Genomic DNA, 20,256 nt, shown 5'->3' with positions numbered 1-20,256 from the left:
GCCGTAAATTATAGTGGAAAAAAAGTATAAACACAAGGGACCACATATCAGGTTTCCTTCTCCAAAAAAACAGATATCTTTATGCAATGTAGTTGTTGATTTTGGGTATAAATACCGTAATTTGGAGGTGGACAAATGTGGAGCTCTTTCTTCCGCAATGCCATTTTTTTCTTCACCTAAAATGCTCCACGGATGCCGTCTATGCCTTCCTTCTTGCCAGCAGGTGCTGAAAAAATGGATGAAACGATTGGCCAAAAAAATTTTTAGAGCTGAGAACGGAGAAGAAAGAAGGAGAAGACAGGAGCTTTTTTCCTTTTGCTATTTTGTGTTTTTTGTCCGTTAAAAAAAGTGGATCCATTCGGTTTGACCCGGTTATGTTGGGTATAAAGTTGGATCTGACGAATTGTGCTTCTCACATGCAAAGTTCCGTCCCAATATTTGATTTGTCCTCCAATTCCCGTCAATTGTCCTTAATTGGTCAAAATTATGGAACTTTGAGGATGAAATGTGTTTGGGGTTAAACTTTGAGGATGAAATTGGTCAACCCCGCAAACTTTGAAGATGAAAAGTGCATTTTTTCCAATTTAAATATGAGGGTATTATTGACAATTCATCACCTTTGATATTAGTATATGGCCCTTCTATCACTTCAAGGGTACTAAGTGAGATTTTGAAAAGTTTAGGGGAGCTAGGTGATATTTCATGAAACCTCAAGGGAGGTTTCTGAAATTATCCCTTCTTTTTATCTGATCAATTTGTATTAGAATAATTTTTAAAGAAATTGCTACACCCAAGTCCACAAAACACAAAAAAAAAAAGAGTTAAAGAAATTATTGATGATGTGACAGCCAACAGTCATATTCTTTCGAGCTCAACATATTCTTTTTATCTAATCAATTTGTATCAAAACAATCTTTAAAGGAATTGCTACACCCAAGTCCACAAACTACCAAAAAAAAAATAAAAAAATAAAAAAAATAAAGAAATTATTGATGATGTGACAGCCAACATAGCGATATTCTTTTGGGCTCAACATATTCGCTAGCATGTTCTTCAATGCGACGCAGACAAGGATAAAATTTTTGCAAGAAAATGTTTATCAACATGATTAACATTCAACTCAACATGAGGCAGACAAGGAATAACATTTTTGGCAAGATAAGATAAAATCAACGTGATTAATATCTTATTATTTTTTTTGAAAAGAACGTGATTAACATTTAAAACCCAACTTGATGCATAGAAGTGATTTTTGGCAAGGACTACAGGGTACTTCAGACATGATTTTTATCTACATGATCTTACTCAACATTATCTTGCATTTAGCTCATTGATGCAGACATGCGTTTTTTGGCAACTCTATCAGGTACTTAAAAACTATTTGGTGGAAAGAAAAGTATTATACCCCTTATGTCAAGACAACAACCGAGCATGATTTCACTTTTTGGTAACTGAACTTAGAAAGAAATCCTACTATATTCTAGAGATGGATGATAAACCTGGGGCAAAAAATGTTTGTTTGCACTCAATTTTTTTGTTATTTGCACTCCCGCAATTTATTTTATTATATAGTCTAATAAATGAAAACTATATGATTAAGATGATGATAGGAGTGTAATTAACAAAAATAGGAGTGCAAATAACATTTCGCTAAATTTGCCTAGATGCACAAGTAAACCTTCAACAGCATTCATAAAAAGGCTCGAATTCAAGCAAAGCAGATGGTAACTTAAACTGGAAGAATTCAACCAAAACATAGGTGTCTAATCGCGATAAACATCCAAAATTGCACATCCTGATTAATCAAAAAGGGGAAGAGTATTGCTATCAGTAATCTGAACATCAGAACATTCGAACTGCTTATTTCTTTTCTTCCTTTTCTGCTTCAGCAGCCTTCTTCAACCGAGCACCAACATGGCGCGCATTCGTGCGCTCAAGACGCAACTTGTCGTAGGCTTTAAATGACTTCATCTCTTGTGTGACCTTGACAAGCTCCACGGTTGGCTTCTCTCTGGTGATAGGCATGTATGAACCTTGGACTTGAGTGGCAGTGGCAAGTTCCTCAGGACTTGAATCACCAGACTGAACAAGAAGACAGAAGCCAGTGAAATTTCTAGAGTCGGGGGATTGGAAATAATGGAAATGAAAGAAATACATTTATGGCATAAATTACCAGCAATCAGGGTCAACCATTATCATAACTATCAGAAACTAAACGACTGTTACAAGTGCAGGTGTACCTTGATTTTCTTGGCCCTCCTTGGGAAAATGACTAGCTTGGCTTTGTAAGTCTTGAGCCTTTGGACATTGGCTTGCAAACCTTCCAAAGAACGGTTCTTGCGACGATGATCAACAGCAATACCAATTGTTGGAGCAAGTTTTGTGGGAATACCTGCTGCCTGAAAAATGAGATACGACCATCCATGCCTTAAAACATCTCCACAGAGCACTTCAATCAGTTGGCAGAGAAAGCTAGTAGTCTCAATGGATCAGAGTCAAAATAATGTTCAAAAAACCTTTCTCTAGGTCATATGGTTTCACAATGCAATGAAGCTCCAGAAAGTAAATGACAGACAATCTTTAACTTAATGTAAACGAGGTAAAATAGGTTTTAACAAATTGACTCACCTTCAGCTCCTCAAGAGAGAATCCCCTGCCAGCCCTGACTTTCATATTGTACTTCAAGGTTTGCCCATGAACAATAGGTCGAAGCGGTCCAGCGGTTGGCCTTGGAAAAATTGCCACAGCCTTCTTTTGTCTAGCTGCAGAAATGCAACATGGAGTAAGATCATTCTAGCATTGCATGGGCAAACCTGTCAGTTTCTTGCCTATTCAAACTCCATGAAACTGGCAACTTACCATTGCGTCTCCTTGTCTTGCGGGCAGGTTGGTTAAACCAAGTTTTCACATAGTTCTGCCAGTGCTTCCTGAAGTGTGAACTGGGCACAACATTGTTATGCTTAACCATGTCTTACCTACAAATGAAAAAAACCGATTTAATCTGCAACAGTTGCCCAACGCCGAGCTTCAAGCCAAATCACTCAATAGCATCACAAGAAACAGGAGCATGAATGACTGTATATTCAACTATCAATGAAAAGAACATAACAGTAAGGCACATAATAGCACAAGGAGGGGGAGTAGTAGTTAAAATAAATGTTATTCTGAGAACTGAAGAACAAGTATAACAGCATCATTTTTCTGTTTCCAATTGATCATTGGTAAAGCCATCAAAAAACACATAACCCCATAAAAAAAACTATAACTTGCATTCAACAAATGAGAGCTAAGCTATCCTCAAATTTTTGAGCAGCCAACAATAGCAAGTTTATGCATTCAACAAATGAGAGCTAAGCTATCCTCAAATTTTTGAGCAGCCAACAATAGCAAGTTTATTTCCAAGCAGAAAATCAAATTTCTCCTGAAGTACTTGCCTACAAACAATCAACAGAAGTTAATTTCGTTACCCAATAAACCCTGAAAAAAATTCCATCAACTCATTTGCCATACCATTTTGATGTTGCTTTGCTATTACGCTCATAGAAAACAGCTAATTCAACAGCTCTTACATATTAACAAAACTTGGGACATAAATACCATCTCCACCAACTGAAAACGTTCGGTTCAACTAACACCAACAAAAAAAGGAAAAGAAAATCTCGATTTCCTTTGCAATTCAAGTCCTCCAGTGAAACCAACTTCGTACTGCCGAACCCACAAACTCCCCATTTCTACTTCTTCCACCTTGACATACTCGAATTTATCCATAAACAGTGAAATATCAAGCATCTCATTTCCATCACCATTCAGCCAATCGAGTTCAAGAATCTCATTAACTCACAATTTTCTCTGTCTACCAGTTTAAATTGCTTTACTAGCCATAGTTCATAGCAGCTAAATTTTCAGCCACATCACCCTAAATTCACAGCTTTTTCCAAATATATAACAAGCCAAGAAATCAATGTTGCTCAACCAAATCAAATACAAAAAACCTTTAACACAGGAGAGTCTCTAAAGCCCAGATTACCTCTAAATCTTTATTTATCCAACTTCATTTTCTTAACATATTTATCCATGTTAATAAACAAAAACCCAGTATGATTTCAACTGATCTATATGCATAACTCAACGAATACACGCAGAAAAAGAATTAAAATTAAGTTGGAAAGGAAACAAAAAATGCATATTATCACTAAAATCGGAGCACAAATTAATCAAAAACAGTGAAACTTGATCAGAAAAAAAAGGGCTTCTAGGGCCAAAAAGTGTAACAAACCTGCAAATTTTTGCTGAGCAAAGAGGAAGTGCTGGAGCAGAAAGATTTCTGAAGGAAGAAGAAAAATTGTAGAGGTCCTTCTTAAGAGGCGGGAGGTTTTCGGCAAGGGAAACCCTAATGTTTGATTGCGTCAATTTTTAATGGGAGGAAACGAGGCCAATTATGAATTTGGGCTTTGAGGTCCAGACACTTCTAATTGGGCTGTTATGGTAACTCTAAGAACGGATCCTTTTAGGCGGAGGGGAGTTCATAAACCAAAAAAACCGGCCAATCCAATCTAGATTGGATCTCAGATTTCGGTAAAACAAAAATTTAAAAAAATTGAAATATAACATTTGGTAAAATGGTTCGGAAATAAATATTAAAAATATTATCAAATTACCAATTACAGGAAGAATTATCAAAATTTTTTAAATAAAATGTTATACATATATATATGTGCCTAAATATAAGAGTAAATCTTAATCCTCGTACTATATACTAATTAGCTAACTTAACTATAACTATACTTTGAAGTCGAATTTTGATGAAAGTTGACATGTTGGAGTTTAGTTTGACAATTTAATTTGAAGTTTTTGTTTATTTCAGTGTTGTTTAAGAATTGAGATTATGAGTTAGGACTTAGAATTATGAACTTTTTTTTTTGCGTATCATTGTTTGAGTTAAGTTGATTGAATTTTGTTGGAAAAACATATGGAATATTATTTTGTTACAATAATGTTAAGAGAAAATTAAGATATTTTAATTCACTATTGACATTTTGAATTTCGGATATTACAAAATTACCGATTCTCTGGTCTAATTTACGAAACTAAAGCTTGGACGGTAATTGGATATTTATCTTAAAAAATCAACTCTCCGAATTACCAAAATTCTTTTTACTAAATTCACTATTATCAGCCAATGAACAGCCCTAGTAGGACGTAGAACATAGATTGATGAAAAATTTACATTGAGGGAGTGAATGTTAACATATTTAAACCTAATTTATGTTGAGAGGTAAATGTTAACATATTCAAACTTAAGTATATGATTTAAAATATTTTAAAGTTTTGTCAGGTAATAGTTTAAATTCTTAAACTCACTTTTAGAAATTTTAATTTTTTATAAGAGCAAAATTGAATTTTCTTAACACACCCCTTACATCTGCCCTTGGTGTGGATGTTCTTCCATCTTCTAAGGGATATTCTACCCCAATAGGGTTAACTCCATTGTTCATAGAGTTTTAACAAGTTAAATTGAGTTGAATATTTGATATTTAGATTCTATTCATATAATGTACGAATAGAGTTCGAGTTTGGCTCAAATACTAACGATATTTAAATATTGCACAAATACAATTTGTTTATTTTTATAAATATTTGAGTTTGAGTTTATAAATATTTATTTTTATAATTAGGGTTATTATTACTTTACCTTCTTAAACTATATAACTACTATCAGTTTACCCCCTAACATTATTTTTTAGTCACTTCACCCCCATAAGTAATTCAACTCAACATGTTAAGAAATTTCGAACAAAATTACCCTTTTATTCTATAGCATTACTACACTGTTATTATTACTTTATTCCTTTAATTATAGTGATATAATCGATTTAATTCCTAGCATTATTTTCTTGTTATTTTATTTCATCGTTAATCTAACTACTATAGTAAAAAAATTTTAAATATATTTACCCTTATAAATATATTTAAAAATAAAAAATTTAGAATGATTATTCTTCTTTTTTTTCACTTTAAGAGATCCAAAAATATAAAAATAAAAGGGTTTTCTCAAATTTTTTTCACACTTATTAATACTATGAAAAGAAAATGTGATAGGAAAGAAGGAGACAGAAAATTAGAATTTGCAAAGAAAAAAAAGTCTAACATTATCATATTAATTTAAGGTTGTTGGGATTAGAATTGAAATCTGGTAGTAAAAAATAAAGTGAAATAATTTTAAAATAATAAAAGTATTTAATTCTTTCTTATTTGTATTTTCTAAAAAAAGAATTAAGCTCTCTCTCCCCCTCTCCCTCCCCCTTCCGATCTTTCTATTTTTTTAATATTAATAAGATTGTCAAGAAGAAAGAAATTAATACTTTAACTTTTTTTCTTGATACTAAAGAGGAGAAGAACCACTCTAAATTTTTTATTGTTTTTATTATACAAAGAGGAGGATAATTTCTTCTAAAACTTTTTAACTTGCTAAGTTGGTTTAATGGTGGGATAAATTGCCTAAAAAATAACTCTATGGGGTAAATTGATAATGAGATTATAGTTTATGGGGGTAAAATGATAATAACTTTAAGGGCTAAACTTGTTTTTTTATTTTAATTAACAAACTCCGTTAAGTTTGACCGTTAGTTTTGGGGGTAAAGTGATAATAACCCTTATAATTATATATATATATATATATATATATATATATATATATATTCATGAACTATTTGAATAATTTGCAAGTAGATTCATGTTTGACTTGATTATTATACGAAGCTAATATTGTGTTTGAATTCGATTCATTTATTAAATGATCGAGTCTTTTTTTTGAAAAAAATAAGCTGAACACGAATATATTCGCAAACAGTTCAATTCATTTAAAAGCTCTAATTGTTCATTATCAAATCTCTCTGTCAAAATTATTTACATGATTTGTAAGAATTACTGTAGTCACAAATAGTCAAAAAGAAAAAGAAAAAAAGAGTACACATTTCAACTATGTCATGTAAGCGCTTATTGCCCAATGTAATGCGACTCGAAATATGCTGTTTGTTTTCTATAATGTACACAAAACTCACAGACTGTATAATATGAAACTACCATTTCAAGAATTGATGGACAGAACGAATAGCTGAGCCTTATATCTTGGCACTCAATTCAATCACTTCTACCCTGGAACATAGCAAATTTTGGTCATCTGAGCAGCAATTAGACTAGCCTTAGAACAAGAACATTGCCAAAACTTTTCATAGTATGTGAACTTGCAAAGTTTGATTTTATTTTTAAGCTCTTCCCGTGATGGAGAAAATTTGATTCTGTAAAAGTTAACTGGTGGCCAAATGTTTTCTATACCATTTGGGACAATCGTACCTTTGATCTGTTATGCACCTATTCATTATTCAACACACATACACGTTATTATAAGCAAACCGAAAAAAAAAAGGGACAACTCATTTGTAGAAATTGAAGCTTTGGTTATCACCCCAACAAAAAAAGGGTCATTGGACAGGCTACCTCTTCATAACCAATAATTCAACTGATTTTAAGTTGAGAAGACTTTAGAGTAACATTGAGGCCTCAAAAATCAGAAATCATAGTTTCAAATTCCTCATTTCCATCCTTTTCCTACTTAGAGAGAGCCATTGTTTTAAGCATTCAAAGGAAACTAGTTGATATGAATGTGAGAAACCTTGAGTTTGACAGCTCTGAGCAAAGGGGAAGGGCCGGAGCAAAGATTTTTGAAGGATGAAGAAAAAATTTAGAGGTCCTTATTTAGGCGTCGTTTGGGGTTGCAGTACTTTTGATAAAAAAATATACTTTTGGGTAATAAAAGTACTTTTAAAGTGTTTGATAAATATCATCCCATAAAATTAGGAGTAGAGTTTTGGTATTAAAAACACTTTTAGCAAAAATTCAAATTTGGTGCTTTTAAAGTAATTTTTGTGATTTCAAAAAAATATCAAATTTAATCATTTATCCTAAATTATGAACCAAATAAAGGGATAAACACTTTTAAAAATTTTCAAATTATATATTATGCAATATAATAAATATTTATTGAATTATGTCTCCAAATAATATATTTTAAAACACTTAAGTTGATAATAAGTATTTTTATTAAAAACTCAAATATTGACGGCACTGATTGCGTCAAATTTTAGGAATGGGTTGATATGAATGTGAGCCTACGAGGCCAATCATTGGTTCGGCCTATTAGGCCCAAACATGCTAACTGGGCTATAATAATTTCTAATACTGAATCCCTTTCTCATAATAAATCAACCTAACATAGGATCGTTTAAGGTGTGCATTTTAAAAGTTTGGAGTGCTTTTAAAGGGTTTCTGTAGACAAAGTTGTGGATAAACTTATCTATTAAAAACTTCTAAAGAAGGGTCCCAAGTAGATCCATGGATTAATGAACTGGAAAATTTACATTTTTTTGGGGTTGAATAATAACCTATCTAAATCTAATTTAGGTGGAGAGGGTGAATATCAATATATCTAAACTTAAGTATATAATACAAAAATTTTTAAAATTTTTGTAAGGGAAAATGTTTAAACTTTTAAAGAACATTTATAGAAAATTTTGAATATTTTGTAGGAGCGAAATTGAATTTTCTAAAAATTAGGGGCAATTGCCCCTCCTGATCCCTAGGTCCATCTTGGTAGAAGCTCTTGCTTCTTTGAAGGGAATATCTACCCAGTGAAGTTGGCTCGATAGAACTTGTTCGTGTTATTTAGAAGCTTCTTTTTCTGATCTAAGAATAGGCCTCAGAGCAGCTATTTGTCTCTAGTAATAGTATTGGATGTTATTTTAGAAGCTCGTATTCGAATTACTCTGTCAAAATTAGGCATCTTTGTAAGAGCTACCATAATCACGTACAACTAATGATTATTTTGTGTAATGCAAACAACCTCATAGATTGCACAATATGAAATTACCGTTTGCTACTGCAGGTTGGTTCAATTATTAAGGACATACAAAAGGTTATGTATTCAAATTTCGCTGCTAATATGAGAATTATGTTGATAAGCAGTTAATTAGTAAGAACATACCACTTTTTTATAAAAGGTTATGTGTTCGAATCTCGGTACTAATATGAATATTATGTTGATAAGTAGTTTGTAAGAATTCATGCAAGTGACTTACGATCTTGACTCGGACCCTGGATGCATAATAACGATCAGAATCAAATTAACTCAAACTTTTATTTAAAAAAAAAAATGAACAAACTTTTATTTAAAAAAAAAAAATGAAACTATCATTTCAAGCATGATGAACATAAAGTAAGTTGAGCGAGCGTGCAGATAGTGGAGCCTTTATCTTGGCACTCAACCGATTGAATCACATCTACCCCGGAGCCATAGCAAAGTTTGGTCACCGGAGCACCTGTCCGACAAGCCTTAGAACAAGAACATTGTCAGAATCTTTCTTTCATGGTAGGTGAACCTCCTTTTGGATTCGTCTATTTTTCAAATATAATGTTACAATAATATATAAATAAAAATAATTTAAAAATATTTTATTCATACAATATATCAAATATTTCAAAAAATATCTATAGTAAAAGTTTTTCATATACACTGTTACAGTAAAATATTTCAAAAACACTCCAAAAAACAGCTGATCTAAATGGATTTCTTTCCTTGATGGAGAGAATTTATTTTTGCAATGTTGGCTGGTGCTTTAATGTTACTTATAGCAGTTTGGGACAACTACAAACTTACATTTGATTCAATATGAACCTAACAAACGTATACTTTTGTTTATATACATACATACATATGTATACATATACATATATATATATACACACACAATATATACATATATATATATATGTGTGTGTTCGTACACCCGCACATACTTTCCGACCATGCACTTTATAACTTTTTCGGCCTGCGCCTTTATCAAGTAGTACGGCAAGAGATCAAAATAAATGCATATTCTCGTTTATCATCTGATTTTCTTATTCTAAACTGCATAAGGAAAACATGTAAAGCCAAAAGTTAGGAATGACATGGACGGAAGAACCTTCTTCCCTCATGGGTTATTAATTTAGCCTCGATAGAATCCCGGCAGTCGCCACTGTAAATTGGGGCTTTGGTTATCACCAAAAAAAAAAAAAGGGTCAATGGAGGCCTAGAGTATGTATCTTTTCATAACCAATTATTCAACCGATTTTAAGTTGAGAAAACTTTGCTCTAGTGATTAATATTAAGCCCTAAAAAATTAGAAGTGAACAATTTCAAATTCCGCCTTTCCACCATTTCCCTGCTTAGAGAGAGGCCTTGTTTTAAGCATTCAAAAGGAAACCATAGATCAATTGTCAGAATCAATTGATTTTGAGAAATAGTGCTAGCAGGTTTGTTTGGACAGTGCAGTGCATTATTTACCAAAATTTATTTGCTTATATCATCAACATATTTGTCAACTATTTTTTTATCTCACATATATTATATAAGAAACGTGCTACACTATATTTTTTCAAAAAATTATCTCAAATAATCTACTATTCAAAAACGTGCTACAGTATTTTTTATAAAATCAGAATTGTGAAAAATTAAATGTTAAGCATTTCCATCCTTATTGAGGGAGCTACACCATATTAAAAATTCTATGTATGTCCATTATAATTGAAACTTTAAAGTTCAATTTAGGTGAATTTTTTATTTTTTAAAAAAAAGGGTTCTCCAATTTGGTGTGTAAGGACGGCTGATTAACATATGTGCCCGGTGTTATCTTTGTCAACAAAAGAGTATCCAATTCAAAGGAGGATGATGATCGTACAATTCCAATAGAAAAACCTTCTTATAATTCTGATAGAAGAGACCCCTAAAAGATATCATTGTCGGGGGATATCAACATGAGCAGAATGCCAAAGATATGAAAACCAATATGTTATAAACCTTGTGGGAGGTTTCTGAAATTATCCCTTAATTATATAGAGCTGGCAAATGCATTAACCTAACCCAACAGTCAAAGCTTTGACTTATCAGTTATCAGGCTCCTATTGGATTGGATGCTTCTGGGGAGGATCTGGGAGAGTGGGACCAAGCTACTTGCACGCTTCTATGGGACCTTGTGCTTCAAAGTGCAGACCATGACATGTTATGTGCTCCTAACAATTTTGACTAAAACAAAAACAAAGAAAGTAGTTGTACTCCATTGTTGGACTATATCCCATGGGGTGATTATCTATATTTTTCCTGATTCTATTCATTTTTTTTTTGTCAAACTGATTCTACTCATCATTTGACAATACTTGAAGAATCTCAAGTTTCTATTAATTATGCAAAATATATTAAAAAGTCAACATAGTTTAGAAGCCATTTTTTTTTCTCGGTATAAACCATAGTATGTGTATTCATTTTACAGTTTGTAATTAATTTTATTCGAGTCGGATCGGATCCCTTCTATGGGGAAACTATTCCAACATTGTCTTTTCTTTCCATTCTCATGGGTTTCGAATTCGAAATCTCATGATTGAGGGATGGAAGCTCTTTCCACTTGCACCAACATCCATTGTTATATAGTTTAGAAGCTAGCTCTATCAATCTGAATCAATAAGAATACCAAATAATCTTGAGAAAACTAGTAAGAAGGAGGGCAAATTGACACATTGCTAAGTTCTCTTAGATGTAAATTGCAATTGCATTGTTCACCTTCTACAAGAAAACGCAATTATATCCATTGATTAGTTGGTTACTTGTCATATTGTATGCAGAGGAGCAATTTGTACAAATAACAATTCATATTACTTCAAGGGATCTTCATAATTTCCTAAAAACTCTTTATGCATGTTTAGAAGTTCGGCGGGCGAAAACATAAAAGAAAAAAATTTCAATAACGGAAATAGAACTTTAACCTAACCTGGAAAAAAAAATGCTCTTACATAGTGTTCTTCATATCAGGTGCAATGAATTCCCCTCGAAATAACGGATGGAAAGTGACAGAATTATAAAGAAGTGGACATCTAGATGATGAACACATTCATAAAATTTTAAAAAAATGGTTTACTTACAAAATGAGATTTGAAATAATTTGATTGAAAAAAGTGCACTTTATTACCCGTGATAAAATGATTAAAATGAAAATCGCAAAGTACAAGTTTTAAATCCTGGCCAATAACCACCCCATGAAACAGCTAATATTACATAATCTAATTACAAATAAATAAATGTCGTGAAGAATATTGAATAGAAAAAAAAAGGAGGCAAGGTTTGGTAGATCAGTCCATTTTAGCCGTCAAACACGTACAAACCAGTAATAGCAAATAAAATAGACAAGTTACCTTTGCGTATCCAATTGCATTATTTGCATTTTACTATGATGTAAACAAATTCTCAAGCCATTGTTTATATATATATATATAAACAGTAATGCCTTGAGTTCCAACAACTAGTACAATAAGCTGGTCAAAAACAACAAAATATCTCTCTCAAACTCTATATCAGATTTCATGTCTACATCCATTTCTCCTCATCTTCCTCCAGCTTTCTTTCTCAGTCTCTCTCTTTAAAGCCCTTTATTTGTGTGCAAATTTCTAGCATTCTTATCCAGTCTTCTTCTGCAAATACAAATGGTCCCAAAAACCAAGAATGATTTATCTCTAGATTCTGCAAGAAGCGATGAAGCATCATCAATAAAAGTGCCCAAAACCCAAGATTTATCAGATGCTTCTGCACCAGCCGGGGTAGTTGCCAATGGTGGAAGAGCGCAAACTGGCTCTCAACAAGTTGCAGCAGCTGCTGATATTTCCACAGCACCAAAACCACAAGAAGGGGAGGATGAGGTATTATACTATTATATATTCTTCATCTTCAAAGATTTTAATATTGGCTTTATTCTTGTTCCATTCCTTTTCCTTTCTCCCCCCCTAAAAAGTTGTGAGTTTGTTGCACAAGAATGTGCTTTGGAATGGTTCTACTAGAATACTTACAAGATAAGGGCTGAAATGGTTCAAGATTTTGTTCCCCCATATTGGCTGAGAATTAGTTCCCTAGCAAATTAACTAATGACTCCTAATCCATTCATACATTTTTGTTCTCTCTCTTCTTCTTTTTTTTTTTTTTTTTTTTTTTTGCATTTTGATAACTATATATTTTTAATAGTTTCATGTGTATACGTGCACGTGTATTTGTCTTTTTGTTTCACGAGAGAGAAGATGGTGTCTGTTTTCTGAATTGATTTTGCTTGAAAAGAAAGAGATAATTTATTTTTGGTAGAAGAAATTAAGTAGGAAAAGAAAATAATGTGGATAGGCAAGATTCTTTTCCAAGCCATGTTTTGCTGTTCTTTTTGACATTGGATCGAGGCATATTTTCTGTAGGACATAAATGGAAATGAGATTTGGATTTTGGAATGCCTAAAAGTTTATAAGTGTTGAGGGTTTAGACGGCCATATTGATGTCGGAATCATAGCTAAATATTATTGTGCCCCTCGCGTGCTGGCTAGTTCCATAATTGATGTTTAAAAGTTAAATACCGTGTGAAGTGCAATGATTTGTGGAGATACATACCATTTGGAATTGAGTACTTAGAAATCATATAATATATCATATGGCATGTGGACGCAGAACCAATTGGTGACTCTAAGGTATTTGAGGTTTTTCTTCTCATGTTTTTTGGGGGCAAAAAAGGTTTTATATTTTATTTTTTTATTGATATGTATCATATGATAAATAGTTTATTTGTATTGAGAGCTGAATTCTTTTTGTTGTATCGTAAACACGTTTTATAATTATTCTTTTATTTCTTCAACTACCTTTTTTTATTTCAATAGATGACATCATAAAAAACGTTATTCCACTATTTAAAATTTTTTTAAAAGTAATCTTCAATCCAAGAGACACAAATTCGGATTTTATGGGAAAGTATATGCATTGTAATTGGATTTATGGAGTGGCACTTGAATGAGGAACGTAATTTCCTTTTCCTTTTTTATCCTGAAAAAATGGAGTGGAAGTTTGTGAACGAGGGCATGATATTTTTTAATATGGTGGGGATTCAATGTTGGACAGATTTCCAACATCATGGAGGCTAAATCATACTGTACTTTCCAATTTTCTACTACTACTATCTAGCTTAGTGATCAATAGGACCATTACTTGAGTACATGTGCTCTATAAACTTTAGCAAGTAAAGAGAATGAACAACAAAAAAGAGAGAATAGAAGGATCGATCAATCATGATGTCAAAGATTTGTTTTTTTTTTAAAAAAAATTTCTTTTTAATTTTGGTTATTTTTTAGGCCTTGTTTGATAACCCAATTCAGTATTTATATTTAATGAGTTTAGATCTTAATATGTTTAGACGGGTTTGATAACTAAAAACAAAATATTTGAATTAATTAAATGACACTGAATTTCTTAAGCAAAACTTACTCTCGAAAATGAGAGATAAGTTATTCACTCATCAGTTAATACGATATGCACTCAAATGTATCAAATTTAATATTTAACAATTCAATAATTTAACAGATTTAGATTTCAAATTTCAATTTTATCAAACATACCCTTAGTCTTTTGAAGACTTTATAGGTGAGCTTTTAGTTGTCAAAAAAAATCTCTACTCAATACTTGGTCGTGGGCTCTACATCACTAATAACTAAAAAATTACTACAATTTTCAATTCTGCTCACTCAATTCTTGCCACCCAAATCTCTGCTAGGGGAGATCAGTGAAATTTTTAAAACCTTGAGGGGTGCCAGTGCAAGTTTCAGAAACCTTAGGGGAGGTTTGTGAAATTATCCCAAAAAATAATACACCTTCCAAATACTAGTACGGGAAATGAAAGTCGTCTTATGAAGTCATTTTCCTTGACAGAAATTGTGGGGTGGCGGAAAACTGTCATGATGTGATTTGCCTTTGCTGAGAAAACGAAGTATTCTATTGTCACACGCACAAAACATTTCCGCGATTTTGTGTCATGTCAGAATCTTGGTGAACCGGTAGGATGATAAGGCAACAAGACGTTTTAAATTCCCAATACTTCTGAGAAAGAACAAATAACAATAAAATAAATAAAAGTAATTTCTTGTGCTTGCTTGAAGGGTACAATTTCTTTTTCATCTTTTACAATTGCTTATGCAATAGTGTATGAGAAATAAAAATTTAGCATTAGACAACTGAAAAACCCTTTTTAAGTGTAACTGAATATTTGCTCATAAAAAAAGGAAAGAAAAAGGAAAAAATGTGCAGTTGAATCTTTCTTTCATTTTTTTTTTAATCCTCAGACTTCTTCTCACATCTTTCCTATTCCTAATTATTAGGTTCAGGATTCGAATATTGCTGATAACGGAGAGAAATATAAAAGTTCTCTCGTAGCTATTGGACTAATCCTGATTTTTAAATTTTTTGTATGCAGCATATGTATAAACATCTGGCTGCAAAATAAAAAGTTGATTTCAATTTTCTGATTGGATTCACTTTTAACTTCTTATGATTTTCTCACTTCCCAAGTGTTCTTTGATTGATTCTCATCAATACCTAACACAAACAAAATTTATCACACAAAAAGGGGAAAAAAAACTCAACCAATTACAATCTAGTTGAATAATTCTTCATTTTCGATTTTAAGAGTTTTTTTTTCGAGGTCTCAAGCTAAATAAAATTTTCACGTTTTATAACATAATTAATTAGGATCAATCTTTCTTATACTGTCAGTACATATACTGACGGGTCGGATGAATGCCACATCATCTGAATTTGAATTTAAACATCAAATTTTATATATATGACATGCATCTAAACCTACTAGTGTATACATTAATAGTGTATAAAAGATTTACCTAATTAATTAATAGTTAATAACATTTTTATTTAGTCAAATGATATAGTTGACAGGACCACCCTTGAACCAAATTTCAAATATTCTTTGAGAATCTTCCAAAAAAAAGAGAAAAGGACATATATATATATATATATATAAAAGTAAATTTTATATACACTAACAGTGTATATATTATCACGATTGGATGCACGACATATATGTAAAATTTAGATTTCAAATTCAAATTTGGATTATATGTCATGCATTTAATGATAAAAGTGTATATACTGTCAGTGTATATAAAATTAATCATATATATATATATGTGTGTGTGTATATGAAGGATTAGAAAAACTAGACAAATATTTTTGGAATAATAAAATTACAAATTTACCCTTGAATTGACTTCTTCGTCAACCAACAAACTATTCAAATCTTGGGGAATACTTCCCATCTTTTGTGAGAGTTTATCAATTTACAGAGACAGATAGCAACAAAATATTCCCTCTTTCATCATCCCGATTCCGATTCCAGATGTATAGCTCTCGATTCCTTCTCCTTTCCAACGTGTGTCACCATCTCAGCTCATCTGCAGAAGAGTCCCTTTGTTTTTTCCCTCAAATCTCATTTCTAAGATGACGCAAAGAGCCAAACAAGCCGCTACCGCTTTTTCTTAATGACTCTGTCGCCTTCGCTTCATGGTCCTCCCTTTGTTCCTTTTTTCTCTCTGTTTTTACGTTGTTTTACTCATTCCTTTCTGGGTTCCTCAGATTTGATTGGATGGTATCCGAAATTTTTTGATTTTGAGGACCTTGGTTTAACTTGATTTGATGTTGGTTTGTTCCTATTTGAACTGAATCTGGTCTAGTTCGCATGATTTCCTTGTTTTGATCAAGGTTTCTGAGGTTTGTTCCGCTAATCTGATTGAACTATTGTGATAATTTGATGAGAATTGGCGAATTATGCTGGTTTCTGTTCTAATTATGGACTGATTAGCCATAATTTCCTTATTTTTCCTCTCTTCTTGTGATGGTTTATCTCGAGATTTTGTTTTTCATGTTAAATTTGTATAGTTTTTGTCTTTCTATTGTGTCTCTGTAGTTAAATTTGAGCTGAGGCAAGTGTATTCAGTTTTTAATGAGTTTATGATGAATGCAGAAATTGAGGAATACAACTAACAGACAAGCTGCCATTGCAATGGGGGAATATGATGGATCAGAATATGTGGTAATTAATGAGGTTCCTCCTCCTAGAGCTGGTCATAGTAGTAGGAAAGTTTCGGTTTTGCCCCTTGTTTTCCTCATCTTTTATGAAGTATCAGGGGGCCCATTTGGGGTTGAGGATAGTGTTAATGCTGCTGGTCCTCTTTTAGCTCTTCTGGGATTTTTAGCATTTCCATTCATATGGAGTATTCCTGAGGCGTTAATCACAGCTGAGATGGGAACTATGTTTCCTGAAAATAGTGGTTACGTCGTTTGGGTTTCAAGCGCTTTAGGTCCGTTCTGGGGTTTCCAGCAAGGTTGGGTGAAATGGTTAAGTGGGGTTATTGATAATGCTCTGTATCCTGTTTTGTTTCTGGATTATTTGAAATCTGGTTTCCCTGCAGTCGGTCATGGTTTCCCTAGGGTCCTTGCTGTATTGGCCTTGACTATTGTCCTAACTTATATGAACTATAGGGGTTTAACAATTGTTGGATGGGTTGCTATTCTGCTTGGCATCTCTTCACTCCTGCCTTTTGCAGTTATGGGACTTATTTCAATTCCTAAGTTAAGGCCCGGAAGATGGTTTGTGGCAGATATTCACCATGTAGATTGGAATTTGTATCTGAATACCCTCTTTTGGAATCTGAACTATTGGGACTCTATAAGCACACTTGCAGGGGAGGTAGAGAATCCAAAGAAAACTTTGCCAAAATCTCTTTTCTATGCAGTGATTTTAGTGGTTGTTAGTTATTTCATTCCTCTTCTGGTTGGAACTGGTGCAGTTCCACTGCAGAGGGATAAGTGGACGGATGGTTATTTTTCAGATATTGCGAAGATGCTAGGTGGTGTATGGTTGAGATGGTGGATTCAGGCTGCTGCAGCTATGTCAAATATGGGGATGTTTGTAGCTGAGATGAGCAGCGATTCTTTTCAGCTTCTTGGTATGGCTGAAAGAGGAATGCTTCCTGAGTTCTTTGCCAAGAGATCTCGCTATGGTACACCTCTAATTGGGATCCTTTTTTCAGCTTCAGGTGTGTTTTTGCTTTCATGGATGAGCTTTCAGGAAATAGTAGCTGCTGAGAACTTCTTATATTGCTTTGGAATGATATTGGAATTTATTGCTTTTGTCCGGTTAAGATACAAGTATCCAAATGCATCTCGCCCATATAAGATTCCAGTGGGAAATATTGGATCCATTCTAATGTGTACACCACCAACCATACTGATATGTGCTGTCCTGGCATTTTCTTCTCTGAAAGTCATGATTGTAAGTCTCATTGCTGTTGTCATAGGGCTAGTAATGCATCCATGTCTTAAGCATTTTGAAAAGAAAAGATGGATGAAGTTCTCCATAAGTTCTGATCTTCCAGATATTCAAGCTACTGCTCGCGAGAGCACAGAGACCTTTATTGCCTAACAAATATGTGGTATTTTCATATTCAGAGGACCATTTAGCCCAAAGCAAGTTCCTGATGCAAGAAATTTCAAATTTTAAATCCTGGAGAAGGCATTGCTATCTTGGGCTGAAGCCCTAAAACGCGGCCAGAAGATCTTTCTGGATGACAAGCATGTGATGAGAGCTTTTGGGTCTTGTTAGATAATTTCATTACTTTGATGCTTTTATGTCAGGGGAGGTTCTTACCATCAGAATATGTATATTTGCTTCAGTTTTAGTTAAAATTGATGTTTCCTGAGACAGAAAATGTTTTATTATTGGAAAAGAACCTGTAGTTTTTAGTCAAGCTACTCTGGGATGCATTAGCAAGTTCATGAATAATGAATGCTTGTTGATTCTTAAATTCTTGGTCTCCTGATTTTTTATTCATGGTAATTAGATTAAACTTCAAAGCAGAAATCGTTGGACTCTTTTGGATCCGGAAACATCTGAGGGTGGGGATGTTGGAGAGAGGTTGAGGCATCATCAATCAATAGAGCAATTTGTAGAGGAGATACTTGTGTTTGATTTATGTTTGGATACTGAAGATGTGCCTGGTTTAGTCCTTTTCTGAATCGATTTTACGCCCATGAATCTTGGTAGATGTTCAAGTTGCAACTTTCAACCTCAGTCAAGAGAAAAGCCTGCCTTAAATTAATCATCTGGTTGAAAAATCACTCTTGGCTTCTGTGCTTTAGCTTTTAGCTTTTGGAAAATGCTTAATTGTTCTTTTCTGTCCTGCTGAAAAGTTGAGATCAGATTGGCCACACTCCTTTTTTTGAGATTACAATGTCACAAACCAGCCCTAGATCCAACATACACTTGTGATTTTTGAATACCATAGGGAGGAAAATCCAATGAGATTAAATAACATGGCGAAATAGTAAAAGAATAACTTGACAGTAAAGAAGAGAGGGATCAAAGTAAATTAAAATTAGAGAAGAAATCTACTTGGTTGTCAAAACTGGGGAAGGCTAGTGATCCCAGAATATTTTCTTTGAAATGTAATTGTGCATTAAGACAACTGGTTTGGTATTGCTTTCCTTCTGTAGAACAGAAATTGAGTGAGAAGTAAGTCATGTAGAATTGAATTTGTTTAGAGTTTAAGCACATTTGAGACCTCAAAAATTAGAAGTTCTGGTTCAAATCCTCCCACTCTATTCTTCCCTTCTTAAATCCCACACTTCTCTTGCTTAAATATTTTTTTTGAAAAGAGACTAAACACGTTTTTTTAGTTGAAGTTTGATTTTTGGATATGGATAATGGTCAAACTATTTATATCTGCACCTATAATTATACAATATATAGCATGATTTGCTTTATGGAGTTATAAAATGCATCATTATTCATTTTAGCCATTTTAACCTTCATATTTGCAACAAACACAACCCTCCTTGCAAACATAATCATCTCATCTAAGGTTGAAAAAGTCCCGATATGACAAATTCATTTTAGGGTCCGTTTGTTTCGGGTGAAAATGTTTTCCAGGAAAATATTTTCCTAATTTCCCATGTTTGGTTGCACAAAAGTTACTGAAAACATTTTCCTATGTAAAATATTTTCACTCATCTTATGGAAAACAACTTCCCTTCCAAACTTACTGAAGTTGTTTTCCGAAATGCATGCATCACGCCTATTATATGTTCCAAACTTACTGAAAACATCTTGTAGTATGTTCCTTTTTTTTTTTTAGTATAAACAGGAGGACTCGAACCCAAGACCTCTTCCTTACACTCCCTCCCCCGTACCACCCAACCCAACCCTCCCCCTAGTATATTCAAAATAAAAAAAAAATCTCATCCTGCTCATCCTATGCTAGTAATTAATTATATATAATAGGGACATTCTTTTCTAGAGAAAC

The 20,256-nt window shown here is 33.1% G+C and overlaps 2 protein-coding genes across 4 annotated transcripts; one reads left to right on the top strand and one right to left on the bottom strand.

Annotated features, from left to right (window-relative positions):
- Positions 1 to 1,707: 1,707 nt before the first annotated feature.
- On the bottom strand, positions 1,708 to 4,415 carry LOC113704042 (large ribosomal subunit protein eL13z). Its single transcript, XM_027225671.2, has 5 exons — positions 4,277 to 4,415; positions 2,860 to 2,975; positions 2,629 to 2,762; positions 2,241 to 2,399; positions 1,708 to 2,082 (listed from the first exon to the last, which is right to left on the bottom strand). The coding sequence occupies exons 2-5, from the start codon at positions 2,966 to 2,968 to the stop codon at positions 1,861 to 1,863; spliced, it is 624 nt and encodes a 207-aa protein (XP_027081472.1). The 5' UTR covers positions 2,969 to 2,975; positions 4,277 to 4,415; the 3' UTR covers positions 1,708 to 1,860.
- An 8,046-nt stretch (positions 4,416 to 12,461) lies between these two features.
- LOC113704285 (probable polyamine transporter At1g31830) lies at positions 12,462 to 18,759 on the top strand. Of its 3 annotated transcripts, none has more exons than XM_027226083.2 (2): positions 12,462 to 12,780; positions 16,917 to 18,759. In XM_027226083.2, exons 1-2 carry the CDS (start codon positions 12,568 to 12,570, stop codon positions 18,375 to 18,377), a joined length of 1,674 nt encoding a protein of 557 aa, XP_027081884.1. In that variant the 5' UTR covers positions 12,462 to 12,567; the 3' UTR covers positions 18,378 to 18,759. The 3 variants fall into 3 exon arrangements, with proteins under 3 accessions (XP_027081884.1, XP_027081885.1, XP_027081886.1); XM_027226084.2 differs by lacking the exon at positions 12,462 to 12,780 and adding an exon at positions 16,274 to 16,459; XM_027226085.2 differs by lacking the exon at positions 12,462 to 12,780 and adding an exon at positions 16,421 to 16,663.
- The last annotated feature ends 1,497 nt before the right edge of the window (positions 18,760 to 20,256 follow it).

This window comes from Coffea arabica, chromosome 8e, assembly GCF_036785885.1.
Source record: "Coffea arabica cultivar ET-39 chromosome 8e, Coffea Arabica ET-39 HiFi, whole genome shotgun sequence".
Lineage (NCBI taxonomy): Eukaryota > Viridiplantae > Streptophyta > Magnoliopsida > Gentianales > Rubiaceae > Coffea > Coffea arabica.
The sequence above is the reverse complement of the archived record's forward strand: the minus strand, read 5'-3'. Positions and strand labels throughout refer to the sequence as shown.

Coding starts and splice junctions, on each gene's coding strand:
- LOC113704042 (XM_027225671.2), bottom strand. CDS start 2,968: ATGGTTAAGCATAACAATGTTGTGCCCAGTTCACACTTCAGGAAGCAC. Junction 2,763..2,859: donor CAAGACAAGGAGACGCAATG/GTAAGTTGCCAG, acceptor GCATTTCTGCAG/CTAGACAAAAGAAGGCTGTG. Junction 2,083..2,240: donor GGAGGGCCAAGAAAATCAAG/GTACACCTGCAC, acceptor CTTCTTGTTCAG/TCTGGTGATTCAAGTCCTGA.
- LOC113704285 (XM_027226083.2), top strand. CDS start 12,568: ATGGTCCCAAAAACCAAGAATGATTTATCTCTAGATTCTGCAAGAAGC. Junction 12,781..16,916: donor CACAAGAAGGGGAGGATGAG/GTATTATACTAT, acceptor TGATGAATGCAG/AAATTGAGGAATACAACTAA.